This window comes from Microcebus murinus, chromosome 14 (genome assembly GCF_040939455.1).
Source record: "Microcebus murinus isolate Inina chromosome 14, M.murinus_Inina_mat1.0, whole genome shotgun sequence".
NCBI lineage: Eukaryota > Metazoa > Chordata > Mammalia > Primates > Cheirogaleidae > Microcebus > Microcebus murinus.
In genome coordinates this window covers 45,870,770-45,893,650 of record NC_134117.1, presented here as the reverse complement: position 1 = coordinate 45,893,650, position 22,881 = coordinate 45,870,770, and the positions used below count along the sequence as shown (strand labels likewise).

The 22,881-nt window shown below is 40.5% G+C and overlaps 1 protein-coding gene across 3 annotated transcripts in view; it reads right to left on the bottom strand.

The window, feature by feature from the left end:
* The window catches only part of ARID5B (AT-rich interaction domain 5B), a 179,556-nt gene that overhangs the window by 76,151 nt on the left and 80,524 nt on the right, over positions 1-22,881 (bottom strand). For 2 of the 3 annotated variants that reach the window (XM_012762747.3, XM_076010026.1), the window contains exon 4: positions 15,911-16,141. The exons of the other annotated variant lie outside the window; for it this stretch is intronic. In XM_012762747.3, the coding sequence (XP_012618201.1) occupies positions 15,911-16,141 (231 nt within the window). The remainder of the gene's footprint in view (positions 1-15,910; positions 16,142-22,881) is intronic. 3 annotated transcript variants of the gene reach the window in all.

Sequence of the window (22,881 nt, the reverse complement as noted above, 5' to 3'; positions counted from 1 at the left end):
CAAATTTCGATTGTAAGACGCACAATTCTTTTCACATTCAACATCTCCGGAATCGGTGGGCCTCTCATTTGATGGCATTTCACATTTATAATCAGCAATACTTTTTATTGTATAGGCAATACAGTACGCATAAAAATGATGTGTCTTACAAATGAGGTGTTGGATTTGATGAAATATAGTAGTACCCTGTTGGTCTACACCAGAGGTCAAGGAATTTTTCTTTGGAAGGTCAGAGTGTAATTATTTTTAGCTTTGTGGGCCCTACTCAAGTCTGCTGTTGTAGCACAAAAGCAGCCATAGATAAGACACAAGCATGTTGAGTGTGGCAGTACTCCAGTAAAACTCCAACGGTCTGGCTGTGGCCCGTGGGTTGCAGTTTGCGCTCTGTAAACGAGACTGCAAACAGCACACTGACCTAAGAGAATGGACCCAGCCATGCGCAGTGATGGCACCTTGGTCCTGATGCTGAGCACGCTAAAGGCAGAAACTCTCAGTCTGCCCAGTCTTAACGACCCACCTACAACAGGTGCTCAGCTTAGGTCAGATAAGGCTGAGGTGCATGACTGTTTAAACTCACACTGTTCAGGGGTGGACAAGCAGAGACTACACAGGTGAATTCGAAGAATGTACCCAGCTTCCCCTGTGGGAACATTGCCTTATATATTTGACAAAAGAAAGTCCCAGAGATTTTGAGCACAAGTTAGATTCTTGTAATCATTATTTAAATGAATTAGAATCGTTAATAAGTTCCTAAAAAGAGCAGCACCACACAACCTTGTAAAAGCACTACTTTGAAGTTCACAGAGCAGGGATTGAATCTCAGCTCTGCCACTTAACCGGCTGTGTTAGCTGACTTCTTTAAACAGCTCTGAGCTTCAGTTTTCTCATCTGCAAAACACCAGTAATAATGGCCACCTCAAAGAATTACTGTGAGAGTCAAAGGAGATAATGTACATAGTAAGTGCTCAATAAATGCTATAAAAAGTTGGCTTCACTAAACCTTTCACTGAAGTGATTAATCCTATCAACCACACATTAAATGGATTCATTAAATGGGTATGTCTTAGGGGCAAAAACTATAGACACCTAACACAGTACCTGACACATAGTAAGCGCTAAGTAAAAGGTATACTTATTATTATTATATTTTAATTAACCAAAACTCTCAGGAAATGAGTTGCTTTAATTAATGAAAAGTTTATGGAGAATCATTAGAAATCTCCTTTTTGTTTCACCGATGGAATGCAAATACGTGAGAACAGAAAGGGATCTCAAAGATCACCTAGACCGGAAGTTCTTACTCTGGGGTTTCACATACTGTATGAATCCTGGAAAATATTATATATGCAGAATGTCCTAAATGTATTTGCTTGATATGTTAATTTTCACTAATAACATTCCTCAAAGCCAATAGTATTTTTATTATGTTTGCATATACATTTTTATGAGGAAAACATTCATAGCTTTCATCAGATTCTCAAAGAGACCTGAGGTCCAAAAAAGCTTGAATACCTGGTCCAACATTCCAATTCACATATAACACGTGGAGTTGTAGAGAGGTAAACTGAGTGGCTGAAGGTTCCTATTTGGTATGAGGGTCATATTCAGAACGCAGTTCTCCTGACCGCCGGTCAAGTGCCCTTTCTGAATTTCTCAGTAATAATAGCATAGAGCAAACCCCTCCAAAGTCATGGCTTTGCACCAGGGGTCTCAAACTTTTTAAACAGGGGGCCAGTTCGCTGTCCCTCAGACCGTTGGAGAGTGCGCACTGTGGGCCCGGGACGAGTCGGCTGCTAAGCAGGACAGGCAGCGGCGGCCAAAGCACCCGGTGGCCGGGATAAATGTCCTCGGCGGGTGCCCGCGGGCCGTAGTTTGAGGACACCTGCTCTGCACTTTCAGCTACACAAAGCGTTTTGTAATTGTCTAAGGAACATACCGCTACCCTGGCCCAACTCTGACTGATGTCAGTACTAGCTGCAGCTCAGTAGTTCCCACGTCACACCTGAACACGAGCAATTACAGGAGGAGCCGGTGGTAATAATTACTTTGTCAACTTCCTTTCTCCATCACCACTGCAACCGACTTCGACTTTGAGGCATGCCTACAGCGCTGAGTCTCAGTCTTAAGTGTGCATAAAAGTGTGATTAAAATATTGGTAACAAGGGAATGTAAATTAGTACAGCCATTATGGGAAACAGTATGGAGGTTCCTCAAAAAATTAAAAATAGAATTACCATATGATCCAGCAATTCCACTACTGGGTATATATCCAAAGGAAATGAAATCAGTATGTCGAAGAGATATCTGTGCTCCCATGTTCATTGCTGCATTATTCACAATAGCCAAGACTGTGAATCAACCTATGTTTTTCTCAAAGGATGAATAAAGAAAACATGGTATATTGGAGAAATGATAAATGTCTGAGGTGATGGATATCCCAATTACCTTGATTTGATCATTACACATTGTATACTTGTATCAAAATATCATATGTACCCCATAAATATTAATATGTATGACTACTATGTATCCATAAAAATTAAAACTAAAAAAATTTTAAAGGGAAATATGGTGTATACACACACACATACACACACACACACACACACACACACAATGGAATACTATATAGCCTTAAAAAAGAAATAAATTCTGTCATTTGCAAAAACATGAATGAACCTGAAGGACATTATGTGAAGTGAAACAAGCCGGGCACAGAAAGACAAATACTGCATGATCTCACTTATATATTCAATCTGAAAAGTTGAACTCAAAGAAGTAGAAAGTAGAATGGTGGTTACCAGGGAATGGGGGAAGGGAAGTTGGAGAGCTGTTAGTCAAAGGATACAAAATTTCAATTAGATGGGAAGAATAAGTTCCAGTAGTAGATTTTAAGTATTCTGACTACAAAAAACATGAGTGTGAGGTCATGCATAAGCTAATTATAACTAGATCAATTTAGCCATTCCATGATATATACATATTTCAAAACAACATGCTGTATACAATAATATATATAATTTATACTTGTCAATTAAAAAATATTGGTAACAAGACATTACCCATTCAAATTCAAGTCTGAGGTAGACCCCAAGAATCAAGTTTTTGGTAAATTTCTTCTGGAGGGGATGCAGGTGTGAAAATCATTGCCTGAGCTCACTTTCTCACCTGTGCCCAGTATTCCCTGAAGAATCGTGTTTTAGAGCCATGCAGAAACTCTGGATCTTCATTCTGAACACTGATTTGATCATTATACATTATATGCTTGTATCAAAATATCGTGTGGGTACAACAGTGTGACTATAATCAACAATAAGTTAGGGTATACTTTAAAATAACTAAAAGAGTGAAATTGGAATATTCCTAGCACAAAGAAATGATGAATGCCTGAGGTGATGGATACTCCAATTACCCTGATTTGATAAATTCACATTGTATGCCTATATCAAAACATCACGTGTACCCTGTAAATACATGCAACTATATACTAATAACAACTAAAAATAAAAAAATGCATTCTTAAAAATATATCACATCTTCCCCCAAATAGCTCAGTGTCCTCACCCACAGCTGTAAAATCCATAGCAGACTCTGATTATCCGATCTCTTCACTATTGCTTAGAAGGAAAATAATTTTGTCAATAAGAGATTCCTGGAATCTATCAAATACTGATGCTTTTATGTGTAAAGATGTTCATCACAATGTTAATTACGCATTGTACATGATAGCAACAAAACAAAACCATAGAGGAAACCATCTAGGCTTCTAATAGAAAGGGCCAATGTAAACTCTGATACATTCACTTTATGCAATATTATGCAATCATTAAAACGGTGTCATAAAATATTTGCAATAATATGGGGAAATGTTTAATTTATAATAAGTAAAAATTTAAGCCATAAAATTTGCATACGTAAAATGTTCTCAAGTAAATAAAAATGCTTTGGAAAAAGATTGGAAGGAACTCGGTAACACCGATGAGATGATAGATGAGTGGACACGCATACCAACTTGGAAGCCAGACAGACCTGACTGGAATCTGGCTTGACCACCCACTCACGAGCTGTGTCACTTTGGGCTTATTTAGCTTTTCTTAGCCACAATTTGCTCCTCTGTTGAAATGATGGTTAATAAGAGCTTCCATATAGGAATGCTCTGAGGATTAAGCAAGACAATGTATGTAAAGGGTTAACATAAGGCCTGACATATGGGTCATGCTCACAGAAGAGTGGCAATTATTATTATTACTATACTTGCACTTTTCATAGTGAATATAATTTCAGAATGAGAAAAAATATTTTGAAAAACATGAACTGTTTTTTCCCCATTCACTTTTTTCCCTCCTTGAAATACTGTACCAAGAGGATGGGGGCTGGAGCTGGTTAGCAGAAGATTCTGGTGAATTAGGGTTTGCTGGACATACTCGTGCACTGTGATGCCATGCCCCGCAGCTCCAGGCTGCCATCGTGGGGATGGCAGTCAGAGCACAGGCCGAGCAGCTGGTGCCCGAGTCCCATGGCGTTGTCACCACTGCTGCACTAGCGTTTAGCCACTGACTCATCTGATCAGCTTCTTCAACTGCCCAATGGGGTCAGCGACACTTGTCCTCCCAGTTCAGCAGAGTTGTGCAGAGGCAAGACTGGGTGAAGGTGCTTTGAAAAGCATAAGGAGCCCTCTTGCACGTGTTTGGACACTCCTCTCACGAAGTGTTAACAGCAGGGCTGAGGGTGTGAGGAGCAGTCACCTGGGCTGGGAGTGGCACAGCCAAGCTCTCCGCATCTCTGAGACACCCTCCTCAGCTCAACTGGCACCCAGGGTCAGCGAGACAACTTAAGGGGGGCTCCACAACAGTCCCTAGGTTTGTTCTAGTCCCAACACATTTCAGCTTCCTTTCTCTCAACAGCTGCGGCATGCGATGACTTCTCTGCGACATGGTACCTGCCATCTGTGCGACAGACCTCAAGAAAACCAGCTAGCACCAGCAGCATCCTCTCTCCTTCTGAAGGGAAGCGTCCCGGGAATGGGGCAGGACTCAGCTCCCTGATAAACGATTGTTTCTGGTACTATGTGTGATACCCTTGTGTTATAGTTTGGATATCTGTCCCCTCCAAATCTCATGACCCCAATCTTGGAGGTGGGGCCTGGTGGGAAGTGTTGGATTGTGGGGTAGGATCCCTCAGGAACAGCCCGGTGCCATCTTCCTGGTAATGGCACCTCCCTCCCCTCTGTCCCCTGGTTTCCTTCCTCTCACCATGTGCCATGTGATGTCTGCTTCCCCTTCACCTTCTGCCATGAGTGGAACATTCTCGAAGCCCTCACCAGAAGCAGATGTTGGCATCATGCTTCTTATACAGTCTACAGAACCATGAACCAAATAAACCTCTTTATAAATTACCCAGCCTCAGGTATTCCTTTATAGCAACACAAAGCAGACTAAGATGTCTTGTTAAAATATTTGATCTCCTACTTCAAAGACATAATATTCATGCCTGGGATGGAGAGAAGAAAGTGTGACCTGCTAAACCATGTGTGTCATGAGCTTGCCTGTACAGGATCTTCCATGGAACTCTCCTGAGAAACATCCTCATCCTCACCCATCCTATAAATAACATGGAGCAAGGCAATGATCCATAAAGGATTGTTGGGGTGTCAGCACCATTCACCAAGTAATCTTCCATATAAGAACTTTATATTGGCTAAGGATTTTTTTTCTTAACACTTTCTGATACAATTCTAGTCTGAATTGTGATCTATAATATGTTCCTGACCCTCAGAGCCCATGTTTAATTATAACCTAACAATGCCCTGTATGCAAATGGACCAGCCACTATTGCTTGACTTACAAAATGAATTCTGATACCTGTGAGTTAGAAGTTGGAAAGGTTGACATGGTGACCTCTGGATACAGGATACCATTTGTCCTAACGTAAGGATGCTTCTTTCTAGAAAACGCACCATTCTAGGTTGTGCAGACTACAGGGTATTTAAGTCTTTTCACAAATGAACAATCTTCAGCCAAAGACCACTGACCAATTTAAGAACGATATCTCTGTGGTTTGAAAAAATAAGTAAATGTTGAGAGTCCCTTTGAGTTAGACACTCTCCCCTGAGAATTAAATCAACTGGCGATGAACTAAAGCTGAAAGATTAAGGTCAAGAAATACTTGACTTATCTAAGACAGAAGATAGAACGGCAATCGATATGAAGCCCTCTAGAATCTAGCAGAGTTCTTATGTCATTTCAACAACAAATGTTGTTGTAACCAAGATGAGTAAGCCACGATTCTTACCCCCTCAAGGACCTTAAAATCTAGTAAAGAGAAACACAATTGAAGCCTTTAACTTTAATAACAGGCAGAAAGGGGGGGAAACAAACTTTGGAAAAGTACTGAGCAACACAGATGGGACAAGGAGTGACTTGCTAGGGTAGATTATTCTGAAGCGACTCTTGGAGTCTAGAAGCAGCCTGTTAAGCAGCCAGGAAACCAAGAAGATGCCTCCCTCTTTGCCCACTACTGCAAAGTTGGTGAATCCCTCCTTTTCCTTCTAGACCCAAGGGAGAGATCCAATTTAGTAAGACACAAGTAGATTTGTCTTCCAAGAGGATTTCCCTGGGTCCTAAGCATGACGGGGTCTATGAGACAAGGGCTCAGGGGCACCTGCCCTCCTCGTGGGAATGTAACACCTCCTAGGAAGAAAACAAGAGTTTTGCTTGTAGAGGCTGCTTTTTGTGTACACAGAGAGCTAACAATGGCAAGGGAAACAACTTCTTTCTTTGAGCTTCAAAGTCCAGAGTATTTACCTCCTCACCTGAAATAACTTCCTCCTTCAAGCTCCAGTTGAGGATCTACTTCCACTTCCTCTAAGAGGCTTCCCCTGACATTAGGGCGTCTTTCCTGCATATTTTCACTCCAGCAGCACCTACAGTTTGATAGCCCTTAGCCCTTAGCAGACTGCTTTGCAGTGTCTGTTATACGGCAAATTTTCCCATTTATTATACAAGGCTTTGGCAGACATTTTCTCCCTTGAACTTCAAAATAACTCGCAACTCTTAGCTCCATCACTTTGTAGCAGAAAAGTGAGCCCAGTGGGGCCAGCAGACTTGGGTATGTGTGCCGGGTCTGCTTTGCCAACCTCCTGCTTCAGTAACACGCTAGGCCTATGACCCCTAAGGAGCTGCTTAACCTCTCTGAGGCCACTCATGGGTGAAATGCAGGACTGGTAAGAGGATTACAGATAATGTCTGCAGTGGGCCTTTGCTCCATGTCTCATCTCAGACAACTTGATTTTCAAGTATCTAGACAGCAGGGCCCAGTACCCCAACAATGCCTGGAGTTGAGTTTTAAATGCAGTCGGTGCTCAATGAATGACTGGATCAGCACCTGAGGAGCATTACTGTACCAGTCTTCTTCTGCCTAAGTCCCATCTGTTCTTTGGTCCTCCAAGATGGCGGCCAGAGAGCCAAAAAGGCCGCTCAGAGGAGAGATTCTTGGGGAGAGAATTTCTAGGCAACTTCCAAAGGGAGCATAAAGCCCAGATGATGGAATCAAGGCCCAGGCCAGCCAGCAATGAGGAGATTTCCTGAGCAGGCAGCACAGCCCGCTCTTGTGCCAAGAGCTTGGCTCCTCTGCCTCCTTTGAAAACCCATTACCAAATCATGGCCAGCGAAATTTAATTTTAAAAAGGGAAATGATTTATGTGCTACAGGAATAAAGAAGTGACAGAAGCAGGAAAGCTTGCATACATTTCATTTTTTGAAATTAGACCTATAATTTTTTCATTAAAGAAGGATGCCAAGTTGGGAAAGCCAATGCATTCTAAGCAGAAAATTACAGAGAGGTGCATAATGAAAGTCCTGTCAGCATGGAAACCCCATGTCTTACAGAGTCCATTAGGACACAGGGAAGTTCAAGTTCACTATCTGCCCCCTTCAACTCCTACATAGCTCCAGCTCTTAAAGGGCCCTACCCTCATTTCTGCTTCTCTGGGAAGCCATGGGAGATGTGAGCACATGCTCACCTGTGAACTTGGAATAGTAGGGAGACTGACACACAATATATATATACGATACCCATCACATGCCTACTATGTGCCAAGTACTGTTCTGGACCCTGGACACACTATTATGAACAAGACAGAACGTTCTCTGATAACATTACAAAGAGCTTCAGTTGTAGTATGGGGGAGGGAGGGGAGAGACAGACTATCAACACATGAAGAAACAAATACAGGAGTTAATTTCAGATAATGATGAGTTACAGGAAAATTAGACACACTGGGTGATGGGAAAGCATCCACTTTCAGAAGAGGGGCGGTCAGAGAAGACTTCTCTGGGGAGGAGACATTTGAGCTGGGCCCAAATGACAGGAAGGAGCCAGACAGACCCATATCTGGGAAACATTCTGTGCAGAGGGACAACAAACAAGTATTTCTGGAATGAATGGATGTTGAATGATTTTCCTTAGCAAATGATATTTCATTTCCCCCCCAGTCTATATAAGTATGAAACAATTTTGTGGATGTTTTTAAGGAACCATCGAGGAGACAATATGTGGTTAAGGTTCTGTTCGGTGGTGTAAGAAGTATAAGACGAATTGGGTAACGACGAGTACTTAAATAGTACTTGCCATGGGCCATCTAAGTGTGGGTTTATTCAGTAACTTATTTAATCTTCACAACCATCCTGTGAGGTCACACCTGTGAGCTATAGTCCATGATCACTTCACATTTTGTCACCCCCTTTTCCATATACTACAATGTATATTCTTTAAGAGTGGGGAAATTTCTGTCTTGTTCACAACTGTTGTGCACAGGGACCAAAACAGTACTTAGTACATAATAGGTGTGTAACAGACACTGGTTAAATGAATGAATGCATGAATGAGGATGTACTGTGTGTGTCAGACACTGTACTAGGCTCTAAGCATCCCTAAACAGCCTCACCTACAACCCAAAGAACTTAAATCAATCTAGTTCTCCTGACAGGTTAAAATAAATGGGATTATAGAGAATTTTCATTACCAAGAGCATTTTTTAAATTAAGTGTATATAGACTTATTCTGAACCTCATTCCACCACCCCTGGCCAGCACTTTTGCCTGTGATTTTTCAATGACCTGGCTCCTTCCTGTAGCGTGTATGTGTATGTCTTAATTGATAAAAATATCTCTTTCACCCTAGAGAAGAATATGTTGATCTTGCTAATGTAGTGGGATATAACTTTCTTGCTTTTCTGGGTGAAATGCTAGGTGAAATATTAGCCAATATACACACAAATCCTCTCTTCTGGGGTGAACAAGAGTTTATTGTACCTATGAGTCCAAATGGTGTTTAATAACCCATGGAGTCCACTCAGCTACAAAAAAGGGTCCAGAGTTATTTTTAAATCTCCTTTCAAGTTCCAAAAATAGAAAAGGAATCCACTAATCCTACTCATTCCATATATTATGACTCTGCAAGTTAATTTACAGTGGCAACATAAAAATTCTCTTTCTAAATCTCCAAGAGAGATGGTGTCCTAGCTTCCAAGGCCTCTGCCCATATGGAAAGGAGGCCTTCTCTCCTTCCATCCTACTGTCTTAGAAGCTGAGCCCCTGTGTCAATCATGCCACGTGCCACAGAGCACATCCAATACACCTCCACCAGCCCACTGAGTCGGGTTTGGTTTGCTATGTTGTATGGTGACATGGACATTCTTTCTGTTCCCACCTTGGCAACACTTGTGACAAGGAAAAGGCACCAAGAGTGACTTAGTGTGACCGTTCTCCAACAATAAACAAAACCTCTAGAAAACTTTCAAGACAAAGCAGTCCTCCAAGTGAGGTCTCTGAAGGTGAAGGTCGTCTGCATAAAGAGCTACATAGGAAACACACCTCCTTTCCCACTAAGGTCAATTAAAGAAAAATGTCTGCCTTGTCATCATTTGGGAGGTCAGTGGGCACTGCAGGCAGGCAGGGAACGTGCGAATGTGGACAGGGGCCAGGAACTCAGCCATTTGATCACCAAAATCCACTGTGACCATGAAACCTACTTTGGCAAGGAAAAAAAATGTTTACTCACTTACAAATTGCCATGATCCTTAACAAAACAACTGCCTTTCCTTTCATTTCCAGCAAAACATGTGCTATTTAGAGTAGAAGAGGCAGAGCCCAGCTTGTCCTTTATGCTTCAAAATAATTTCATATGTCCTGAGTTTTCTTTCATAAAAATTCAAGGTTTTGTCCCCTCATCTGTTCTCTCTCTCCCTTTGCTTGTTTTTTTTTTTTTTTTTTTTACTCCCCTTTGGTCTAGAATGTCATTATTTCAGGAAAAATGGGAATGGAAAGTTCAGTGCAGAGATAGAAAAGCTCCTTTAAAACATATTGTAAAAAGTAGAAAACTTTTCTTTTTTGAGTAAGGTTCCAGCAAGACCCCAAGAGCCTCATGGAATTGGGTTCCTTTATTATTCAAAGAGTAAGATAGTTTTTGGATGAATACAAGTTGTCCAAGACTGAAGGCTCTAATTAATAGGCACAGTAAAGAATCTCTATTTATCAAGAGGAATTTTTTTTTTTTTAATCAATGAATACAGACTTATTCTGAGTCTGGTAAGTTGGCTGTTATCACCTGATTTTACAGATGGGGCAAGTGAGGGACCTTATGTCCTGGCCCAGGCGTAGAGAATGTGATGATTGAGCCCTGATTTAACATGAGCTATTTGTCTGTAAGCGTAGCACTCTTTTTACCATACCCTGCCGTCCTCCTCTCCGGCCCCCAGCCGAGTGTGTTTTAATACTGACACAGCCAACTTCTTCTCCCTGAAGATCAGCATTCATGGTGTCTACACATGGACCAAAGACCTGATGACAGGCCATCTCATCTCTTTTCTTTCCAGGGGAATTACCACATCCTCTCTTTTACCCCATCCCATTCCCTGGTCAACACACACACACACACACACACACACACACACACACACACACACACAGACACACACACATGCGCACACTGCAACTGCCAAAAAACTTAGAAGCATGACTTGGACTTCTTATGCCTCTTTGCAATTCAAAACTCAGACCAAAATAAACCATACCTCTTTTTTTTTTTTTTTTTTTTCAGTCAACCGTATCTTAATCCATTTAGTCCCACACACCTTTAGGAACTGATTTCATCTCACTTATGTATATCGAGCCGCCCTCCATCTCTCTGATGGAAGCCAGTACCTCAAAGTTATCCGTTTATCTACTGTACTGTGCGTGCCCCTGTTTGGATTTAGCTGTCAACACTGCACACACGCGAAATCAATCTATGTGATATTAACGTAAACACTGCACATTACAAAGTGGTGGACACTTTATTGTTCTAACAACAAAAATAGGCAAAAACGTTTGCCTGTGTGTGTTTTCTCCACGGCATAGATAATAACACAATATAAATGACAGCATGCATTTTACAAGAGAGGAATCATATTATAAAACAAAAAAGGTAAAAGCAAAGTAGGGGGTTGTTGGAAAACGCCTGATGTGAGGATGTTCTAACAGGACAGCGAGGGCAGGAATTATGCATAAAGATTTGTGTGAAGAAAATTACCATTCGCGTTCCTTTCCCCTCGTTGGTATTACAATCTCATTTCCTAATTGCAAGTGTAATACAATGAGTTTTCATAATGCTTTAATGGGGAGTCTGTTGCTTTAGTTTTAAAATAGTCAATTCTCTTGTGCTAAGAAAAGAGCACACTGCCTTTAAGAGCAGTGTAACTGACAAAATGGAAGAATTTGGGTAGGATGTCAAGGCTGAAGCTTTTCAATCACCTACCATTAATACGATTCAATTTATGCTTATGTCATAGGTTTAGACATTGCACAGTGCTGTTAAGTGAGGAAGGGACCTGAATAAACTACAGTGAAGAAAGCAGATGGTATGCTATCAAAACCCTTCAAGCCTAAAATAACCTTTTCCAAATACGGAGGATAGTTAATTAAAACCAGGATATATTTACTCTATTCTGAATATCTCAATGTAAATAAAAATCAAAATGACACTACTGTAATGTTGGACTAAATGATGAAATTTCATCTATTCTATTTTTCTTTAATAGTTTCTAATCAAACTTTTCATTAAATTGCTTCATAAAATTCCACAGAGAGTTTATTTACAGGGACTCGTAGATTTAAAAGCCTTAACTTTTATTGTTCAATTAAACTCGTTATTCAGTGGACAACATTAAAACAGCAGGGAGGGGGAGGTGTCTGGCAGTTGGACAAGGTCGTACCACAGAGCAAAGTCTATTTTCAGAGATGAATCTGGGGAATTTAGGTAAGTTATACGGTGCACAGAGAAAATGTGGGGGGCATCTTGATCCAAGAAAGAAAGTCAGTGCCAGGTTCAAAGCCATTGTCTGGGTTCTTCCTAGGCCTAACCCACTGATTCACATCCATGTCCCACTGGTAGAAAGGACATCAGGCCAGTTATAAAACCCACCCAAAGGGTAGTGACTAAGGCCAGAATAAACCTAAGGGATATCAACAGTTGACCCAGGGCAAAGCAGCTATGAGCTAACATGGAGAGTCAGCACATGCATCTTAAACAATCGTGACCTTTCCAACAGTTTTCTAATAACCTGCTCTTTTAAAAGCAGATCAAGGCCAGGCGTGGTAGCTCATGCCTGTAATCCTAGCACTCTGGGAGGTCATGGTGGGAGAGTCGCTTGAGGCCAGGAGTTTGAGACCAGCCTGGGTAATATAGAGAGACCCCACCTCTGCCAAAAATTAAAAATTTATCCAGGCATGGTATGTGCCTGTAGTCCCAGCTACTCGGGAGGCTAAGGCAGGAGCATGGCTTGAGCCCAGAAGTTTAGGCTGCAGTGAGTTATGATGACTCTACTGCACTCTAGCCTGGCAACAGAATGAGACACTGTCTCAAAAAACAAAGCAAACAAACAAAAACCACCACAAAACAAAACAAAACAAAATCAGATCAAGTACTGCCTTTTTCGTGAGGCTTTCCCTGACCCCCTCACCCTGACTGCGATTTCCAGCCACCACCCGCCCTCCCAGCTCATTGCTACATTCCTACCAAACTTGCTTTCTGTAACACTCACCAAATATTAAACATAATCATTGACTTTCTTGTAACTTTAGTTCACCTTTCAGTTACGTTAATCCCGTCTTCCCCAATCAGATTTTTAAATCCTCAAAACAAGCAAGGACTATGTTTTATTTATCCTTTGAATACCCTCCCCCTCCTACCCTCACTCCATAATCCAATTTAATAGAAGAAAAAAAAGTATATTAGTTAATAAAATAAACATTATTCAAGCACAGGAAAGCAGACACTGTCCTTTTGAGAAGGACCTTGGAGGTATTTTACGACAATTTATGAATTTCATGTGTCAAAGGTGTAGCTGCTAAATGCTATAAAGTCTTTGCCATCAGCTCTACCAAACATCCACCTGGTGATATGGCTAATAAAATTTGATTTTTACAGCCTAGGCATACTGTTACCTAAATTACATTTGACCAATTACTGAAGTCACCAAACGTGTGGTACAGAATATATACTGTGTAGAAAATTCATCTGTGGGCCCCCTGGCACTCTCCGTAATCTGACAGAAGTGTTTCAGTCATCTGGCAGTGTTTAATATTAGGAACATTTGTTTAATGCTAGTCACTAATTAAATTTATGTTCTTCCACCAACTGTTAGCTGGTTGGAGAAACCCACTGCCACATTTTAACAAACACTTTCAAGGGGTGCTCTCTGGAAATTTAGATGTGTGCCCAAAAAGTGGGCGGCTGGGTAAGGGATGTTGGTGAAAGTACTCAAATCGGGTCAAAAGAAGCTTTTCTGTTCATTCACTAACACGAAATACTCTAAGAAGTACAAACTAATTGAAAGACAAACCACTAAAAAAAAAAAAAAAATCTAATATTCTAATTATTAAACTAGCCAACTAGAAGCTCTTTAAAGGTACCTTTATTCCAAAAGAAAGCTTCCACTTTAAGAGGCTGGAGGAAAAAAACAGTGTTAAAATTAGCTATACCAGAAGAAAGTTCAGGAAAACATTCAAAAGTCAGATGCTTGTGTTTGTGAGAACATTTAAAACTAATTTAGTAACTCTTAACAGCCATTGTGATCCCTGTTGAATTGGAACTTCTTTCTATTACCAATTCTAAGATGCAACAGCTTTGAAACTCAATGACTAATAACTCTTAAATTAGCCAAAAAGGTTAAAATATTTTTTTCGTTATGCTACATTGTGAAACTCTAATTTTGAATACTCTTACATGAGGGAAAGTTCTCTTACAGTTTTATTCTGTGTCAGGAAATTAGAGACCACCTGAACAGCAAGGAGGACGCAGGGTTTGAAAGTTGGGCACGCGGGAGACAAACTCAAACCCAAGTATTGAAAAAGGGAAGATTTGTAAGTGCTGATCTGAAAACAGAGGGTATTTCAAAATATGCGTTGCACCCAGCTTTCTGCTTGAATTCAAAGATTAATTATTCCAATATTAAAAACACGACAATAACTATGTCTTTGAAGAAGGAGAAAATAACTTGAACAAACACTAGTACCCTCTTACAGATTGACAGTCATTTGATAAGCTAGAGTTGTGAAAGACGTCTGGACAAACAATTAATAAGGAAAAAATAATGTCATGGCCTTTAGAATCCAATGCACTTAGATCTTTTTGTTCCCCTTCCTCTTTTTCCTTCCTTCTTGGACCATCATATCCCTTTCCCTCATCCTCACATCTCCTGTGAGCAGACATCTACTTTAAAAAGTCTCTCCAGTAGCAGCAACAGGGTTGCTGGAGTCAGGAAGAATCAAATTTGAGAGGCCACAGTGGACTTCCCCAAAGCATGCTGAGGTCTACAATGTTTAATTAGAATAATATCAATCTGAATAATCCATAAACTCTATATCCTTGGGCAAACCATGGGCCAACAAAATCAAGGGATGTTCCAGCTCTGAGGGACCAGAGGCCAGGTACCCAGGAGGGATTCAGCAGGGCTCAGTGGTCATCCCAGTGGTCACTCTACAGTGGTGATTTCCAGAGAAGGGGTGGGGTGAGGGCGGGGGATGTCTATGCCTCCAGAGAGTATAGGAATTCCCTGTCCTTACAGAAGGGGAACAAGCACAATTTGATAAAGCTCCCTAGGGCATTCTGACATCCCTGTCCGGTCTGTTGAGAACCACTGATAAGATCCAATCTCTTCAACCAATGTGAGAAAGTGAAGATGTCACAGAACAACTCTTTTGGCCTGCCTCCCAGCATTCACCGCACCATGCAAGGTTTCCCAAACTGATCATGTGCTATCTTCTCCTCCTCTGCCTATGGAAACACAGGACCAGTCGACTAGGCAGAGATGCAGATGTGTGTGCACATATCCATCTTTGGTGGGCACAGTACATGTATGTTGTGTGTGTACACAAAAAAATTCAGGGACATGGGTATCCATTATCTATCTATCCATCCATCTATCTACCTACCTGCCTACCTACCTATCTCTTTATCCACCTTATGGTATCAAAGTGGTTACAATTGGTGCATTTTTACAGTACCTTATAACACAGCAAAAGGAGTGATCAGTTCAACAACAACAAACAAAAACCTGAATAGCCAAAACCTTTTGAGAGAGAACTGACATGAAAGCTTTCTGTCCCAAAGTCCAACTTCAAGGTCAACCAAGCAACTTCAGACTCTCTATTGGACAACAAATCTAGATAATGATCTCTTCCTCCTGGTAAACAGAGGCTGCCAAGGAGGCAGTGCACCTTATGCCGGAACAGTGTAGGGGGTTGGGGACAGTGTGGCAGGTGCAGCTGGTGGACTCCAGCCCGGTCCCCCATCAACCCGCTCGTCTCAAGAACTGACATTGACCAGGCACAGACACGCAAGCATCAGGTAGGAGGAAAAAAAAAAGACTCACCAAACTCATCGCATATACTCTCGTTTTCTATGAGAGTCGGGTGGTCAAAGGTGTCCCGACAGTACAGGATCTGAGGGTTCCTGCTGACCACCGCGATGCCGCCCAGGGCTAATGCAAACTGGTCCGTTAGAATGGAAGACGGCTTATCCTGGATGCGTTTCAGCATCGAGCGGTACCGGCAGTACTGGGGGTAGCTGAGAACTATCACGTTCGTTTCTTCCTCGTCCTCCCCTAGACAGAGAAACGAGAAAACACTTCCATTACCCTCTTCCCTCCGACAGAGAACTCCCATGGCTGTGGCATCATTTCCATAATCACTTCTGGTTCGGGACTACAGATGTGGTCTTCACCGAGACTCTCACGCCAGCCAGTCCGTCCTTGTCACGGTGTAAGGGACATCAGCACTCCGTTCCCCCACCCGGCCCCACCTCACCCATCCAGGCAACAGAAAACCTCAGGGTGCCCCGCAGAGCTTCTTTGTGGAGAAAAGAAAGAGTGCGCGACACCCTGTAGACACCTTAAGCAACGTTTGTGTCACCAGCAAGCAAACTGTTTTGAGAGAAACTGACATATTTTGTTAGCATTGAAGTCATCATCGTAGGGAAAAAGCAGAACTTTGTTGAGCTTCTTTACAATTATTTCTACAGTTCGGTACTATTCTTATATTGGATTCTACAGATGGTCCCCGGCTTACAAGGGTTCCACCATTTGAGATTTTTGACTTACGAGGGTGCAAAAGCCACACGCGCTCAGTAGACTTCCAATTTTGAAGTTTGAGATTTTCCACGGCTGGTGACAGATCCTCTCTTGCAAGGCTGGGCAGTGGCAGCGAGCCACAGCAACCTCTCAGCCACACAATATAATGCACCAAGTGGCCACGTGATTTTGCCCAGCGATGGGCTAAGGTAGGCTAGGCTAAGCTATGGATGTTTGGTAGGTTAGGGGTATAAATACATTTTCAACTCATGATGGTTTTGTTGGATGAAACCCCAAGGAGCAATCTTTGCAGGGGTTGGGGCCTCTGAAAGGGTCATCTGGCCCCAGAGAGCTGTCCATGCGTCTAAATAGCATTACCATCTGCTGGGGGTCATTAGTGCTGTTCAGCAAATACTTCCTGTTGTCTTTATGGGCTTGTGGAAAGACTGTGTTTCCTACTCTCTTGGAGTCCAGTAGCCATAGCCGAGTGACTTGTTTTGGCCAATGGAATATGGCTGGAGTGGGTGGCTACTTTAAGCGCCTATGTGCCACTGACCACAATTTCTCTTTGCCTTTGTTCTGGCCATCTGTAATGTTACAGACAGCATCTACTCTGGCAGCCTGGGTCTTGGGAGAAGAACCCCTGGTTTATCCAAAGGACATATGTAACATATGCAGAAAATAAACCTCTGTTGTTTTAAGCAGCTGGGATTTGAGGGCCATTTGTTATTGCAGCATGATCTATCCCAACTTGATTGATACATCCCACCTTCTCCACCCTCCCCATCCCCATACCCCCTGTCTTTTAATGTTCCTCAAATCCATCTGGTAGCTTGGCACATCTCAGAGAACCATGCTGAGAGGTCTCCCCAAGCATCCTTATGAGAGAGTTCCATCAGAACCAACTTAACTCAGGAGAACAATTCAGCAGATTTAGCGAAGCTTCCTCCCACAGTGATCTTAGTTCTTATTTACACCTCGCTATATTTTGTGCTCATTTTTAAAACCCAGATTCTGCATGGATGAAGGCTTCCTTTCTCTTAAGCTAGAGAAATGGCAAACACCCCCTTTACGTAGCCCTGCTGCCCGAACAACATCCAGCTGAATTTAGGCTCCATGACCCAGTTTGCTGTTACTCTACAACCAGACCATCAGAGCGGTTGTGAGCAATTCCCAGACTTGTCACTTGCTTATCCAAAGAGAAAACACTCAATATTTCAAGCCCTTACCATGCTGCAGGGAATCGCACAAGACAGTTGTTAAGGATACTGACATTATTATAGCCATCTGGTAACCAGTGGGAGACGAATGAGCAAGGACAGAACATAATGATGGAACATAACTAGTACCAATGGAAGGTGTGCATGTGACCTCTTCCGATAGGAGGCCAATACCCAGATGTATTTCTAATTATGTTCACTTAGTTCCTCAGGCTGGAGGCTCCTCTACGAATGGAGATGTTTAGTGGCTTACAAGATGACAACTTCTAACAGTGTACATTTCTTAGACTCCTGCCTGGTTTGTGGGTAGCCACTTCATCGGCTGGCACACTTAATTAAAAGGAAATATATTTACATTGAAGGCAAATTTCCAAATGAAAACAAGTTTTGAGATGCTTACATATGTCCCAAGATACTCCAATCTGAGATTCTTACAGCAAAGACATTAAGTTCACGCTTTGGGTTCAGATCTATGCTTTTTATACAGTTAAAACACAAAAAGACTAAGTGGAAATATTCAGCAAATATGGTCAGAACTCCAGAGTATCTAAGCGTCATTTCACTCTGTATTATTATACTCTATTTGTCCAAGACATTATAAATGAGAGAGTGGGGTATAACCAATAACTGCCAGGACTTACTCCTTTTAGCATGTGCAGCACCTAATACCACCTCCTGTACACAGTAAATACTGTGCAAATACCTGTTGATTCTAAAATTCTATCTGGTTGTGCCATTGGCTTTCTGTGATGGGGAGAAAGTTGCATCAGTTTCTCCAAGTGTTCTTGAAATAAAATTGAGAGAGTTGTGCTTCTCAGGTTAAATGAATGTGAAACAACAGTTGCTTCAGAGCTAGTTTCGTGGAAGCAGATATTCCCTGGACTCTTGGGACCATTTCACTTCTTTCCTATCACTTCATTCTCCTTCTGTTTTTCTCAGACCATTTTTCATCATGATGCCATCTCTAACCTCTTCCTAATTCTCTGTTCTGGATGGAATCAGCTCCCTGGCAATCTTCTGTGCTTAGAAATGGCCTCTTTTTTCTCTCCATCTCATCCTAGCACAAAACATGTATCCCTCTTTACTTCGGGTGGTTCCTAAAACACTAGCCAAGCCATGAATCCTTCTCTTTCTGTTGGAAGAAAAATGGCAAGTTCCCTCCACTCTCATGGAAACTAGTCCTACAACTGTCCACTCATTCTGGAGTGAATCAGATTTGGAACTGCCCACATCGGAATCACATAGGGTGCTTGTACAAAGGCAGAATCTGGGTGCCACCAAGAACCACTGACTCAGAACCCTTAAGATTGAGGCATATAGGAATTTACTCTTTTAACAAGCATCCCAGGTAGCTCATGCACACTCAGCTTTGAAACCAGTAACTCTGAGTCTGAGGTTAGCTTTCTGCATAGATTTATGATGATATATTTAGTTTGAGCTTTGAAATATGTATATATTTAATACATATATTCACTTGTCAGATATATATTTCTATTCATATTTCTCTTCTAACACACCTAGTACGTAGGACAGAATACACCAAATTCCCTTCTCTTTTCTGCTTTTTCAGATTTATTTCAGGTATCACAGAAGATAACAAATGAAAAAAAGCCCTCTTAGCTAAAAATATGAGGAACTAAAGGACTGTTTCCCTATTTAGAGGGCAGAGCTAATATTGATGTTGGTTATCATTAATATATTGACATTAATATTGGTTATCATTAATATTGACAAATATTAATGCATTGGCATTATTATTCATTATTAATATAATATTATGTATTATTATATAATATCATTATACAGTAATATATTAATATTATTGGTACTGATAATAAAACACTAAAATTTACTAAGGTCTTTCACATAACATATCGCTTTTGTTCCTCACAACAACCCTGATAGTAACATTACTACTTGCTACTATTCCCCAATTTAGTTATGGGAAATCTGAAGTTCACATATACAAGTCAAAAGTCAAACTGTCAAAGAACTAAAAAGTGATGGAGGTGATACTATAACCCAATATCTTAACTCCAGGTTTGATGAGCTTTTCATTATGACAAGATTCCTCAAAAAGTAACAGTAAAAATAATAATGATGATTTAATTAATTTACACTATTAAGGATGGAGATGGTGGCCTTTGATCAAGTAAAATATGAGACTTCTGTTTCATTTAGAACTGTGGAATTTGACCAGTTATAAGCCAGACTTCTTCTACTCTGGTTTAGTTAGCTTATTATTATTTTAAAGCACTGCAATCCTATTGTAACAATTTGGCATTATTGATACACCTTTCATGTATATCAACTTTCTACTCTCTACTCATGTGATAGGAAACAGTGCCGAATCTATGTCTTGCCAGCCTGAAACTCCTACTTCTCATTAACATCTCCACGCTAAGAAGCTAAAGACACAGGTGGGGCCTGGTCTAATGTAGCGATGCTTGGGGAGGTCAAAACAGAAATGATGATAACTTTGTTGCTTGTGAACAGAACCACCCATTTGGACCAGAATTTTCGCAGTGTTTGGAAAGAAGCAAATTTCCAACCTTGCAATTAGACATCCCCAGAGGAGTTGCCTTTAATATTTACAAAACCAGAGAAAGCCCATGAGACCTCCAGGACTCCTACGAAAATTAACAAAGCATTCTGGATCAAAGTGGAGAGAAGACCCAGAGTAAAGGTGGGATCTGGAAGAACCAACAATTCAGTGAGGTCAAAGTTTCACTGAGTGAAGGCACCCTGCAGTTTAGGGGATATGTTTATTTTGTTGCAGAAACATTTTATTTTTCTTAAGACAAAGTATGGTCACTTCAATATGGAAAGTGTATGTAACAGAGCATAAAATTATGAGTTTGGGTAGAGCCTTCTAGATCTAGATTTCCATGCTCCTAGAACTGCTTCCTCAGCCTTTGCATTGAATTAACTTGCTTCTGATAACAGCTATAAAAATATTACACTATTCAACAGCTGGCATGTTTTATTTTGCCCTAGTACACTGAGAAACAAATAAAGCCAAACAGTCCTTTCAAGAATTCTTATTTAAATTCTTCAGCTACTTCTTTCTTCCTTACCCATTTCATATACACATAAGCAAACACTCCTATACAAAGCTACCCATGAAACAAGGACTGCCAATAAATACCGTGTAGGATATTTTCCCCTTTCCGATTCATAATAAGACCAGCAGATAAGTCTGAGAATGAATAAAGAATGGATAAATTGCATATTTGTTTAGCAAAAGACAAACAAAGTGTTCCTGGAACAAGGATTTTCTTTCAACCCCACCCACATAGGAAAAGAAATCAGAGTACTACCCTAAGGAGTATTCTTCTAACACATTCTATTTGGCTGTAGTTGGTTGAGTTATATATGCATTACTTGATTGCAGTCAACAGAAAATGATTAGCAATAAATTGCTAGTACCCAAGACTGAAATTTTAAACCATAATTATGATATTCTATTAAAATGTCATCCCATTCCTTAACTCCCCCTACCAAGAAAAAAATGTGAATATGCCCATTTTAAAATGAAATATTCAAAGGGAATAAGAGACTCAAAATTACTAAACCTCATTTCAACTTCAATAAAAAGAACTTTGCCTATTAAAAGTTAATACCTAAAGTACACTGCTTGTAATGCTCAACCAAAATTACTCTAATCCTGTGCTTATATCATAATTACACGTTTTGTTAACCTCTCTCAATGTCAATTTTTCACTTATTTATATATTTTCAAAGTCCAAAACAGAATTCCACAGAGAAACTGTAATTATAACGTGAGACTCCACCCAAGCTTTTCAAACAGTAACTGTATACCATTGCTTTAATCCTCAGAGTTGGGCTGGGGGTGGGGAAGAGGTGGGGGGGGGGAGAGGGTAAGAACAGGCATTCATTCTGAATAGCACGTTGCTCAAGTTGTCTTTGTATCAAGAGAGATGCATGAAATAGCAAACACAATGAATTAATGGAGCATTGACTTTCAAATATCCATAATGCTATTTTTTAAAAAATAGATAATGGTGGCCAAATGCACAGAGACTGAAAACATAAATTCCTGAGGAGAAATTTGCTTTTATCTCTTACACAACAATTTAGAAATGTAACTTTCTTTTTCATTCTTGGGGGAGGAGGGGAGGCTTGTTTCGGAAACATCACACTATTATGCTTACTGAAAACCACTATAATCTACTTCTAACATCAGTAAGCTTAAAAAAAAAATCTTAAAAAAAAAAAAACCTTCGCACCAGGATTTTATAGAGCCTGGTGGAAAAAATATGCATGTTCCTTCCTGCACCTAATTACCTCAACTGAAAAATCTGCCAAGTATTTTGCCCTTTAGTTCTCTTAATCGTATTAGGGCAAATGCATTTGGATGCCAATAGAAACAAACATTTAAAGATTTTCACTTAAAAGATTCCAAATATGTACGAAGGCTGTTTGAGACACAATGTCCCTTGTGCTTCAAAGACAACATATAGTTTTCTTTCTTTTTTTTTTTTAAAGTAAATATGAATTTTCCCATGTTATAAAACTTGATGTCTAGTTTTGAAACAATTAAAGTAAAATAATGTCAATATGAGAGACTCTCACAATGATTTATGCTTCCTTCTGTTACTTTATTACATTAGACATTCTTTTCTCGAAGCTTTATACTTTTCACTGTGCTCCTAGCAACCAACCAACGGCAAAGCATCAACTTTATATACCTGGCACTATTCCAATTCTTACTACTATTGACAATTATATTGAAGTTTCCATTTAATTGCTGCTCTGTTGTGACACCAAATATTTGTCATAATTAGCCATTTCCTATTTTTCTGTCCATTTACTTTTGATTATTACTGAAAATGAAATTTTTTATTCCAGAAACCCTAAGCATGAAAATTCTACAGATAAGAGTAGCTACAGCTGTTACTATCATTACCAGCATTGTAACATGCAGTAGAAAAAAAAAAAAAGAAAGAAAGAAAGAAAAAAAAAAGAATATAATTTCTCGGAAGGTAATTTTCCTTTCAGTCTAAGTGCTCTTATTCATCTTGCAGTTACTCA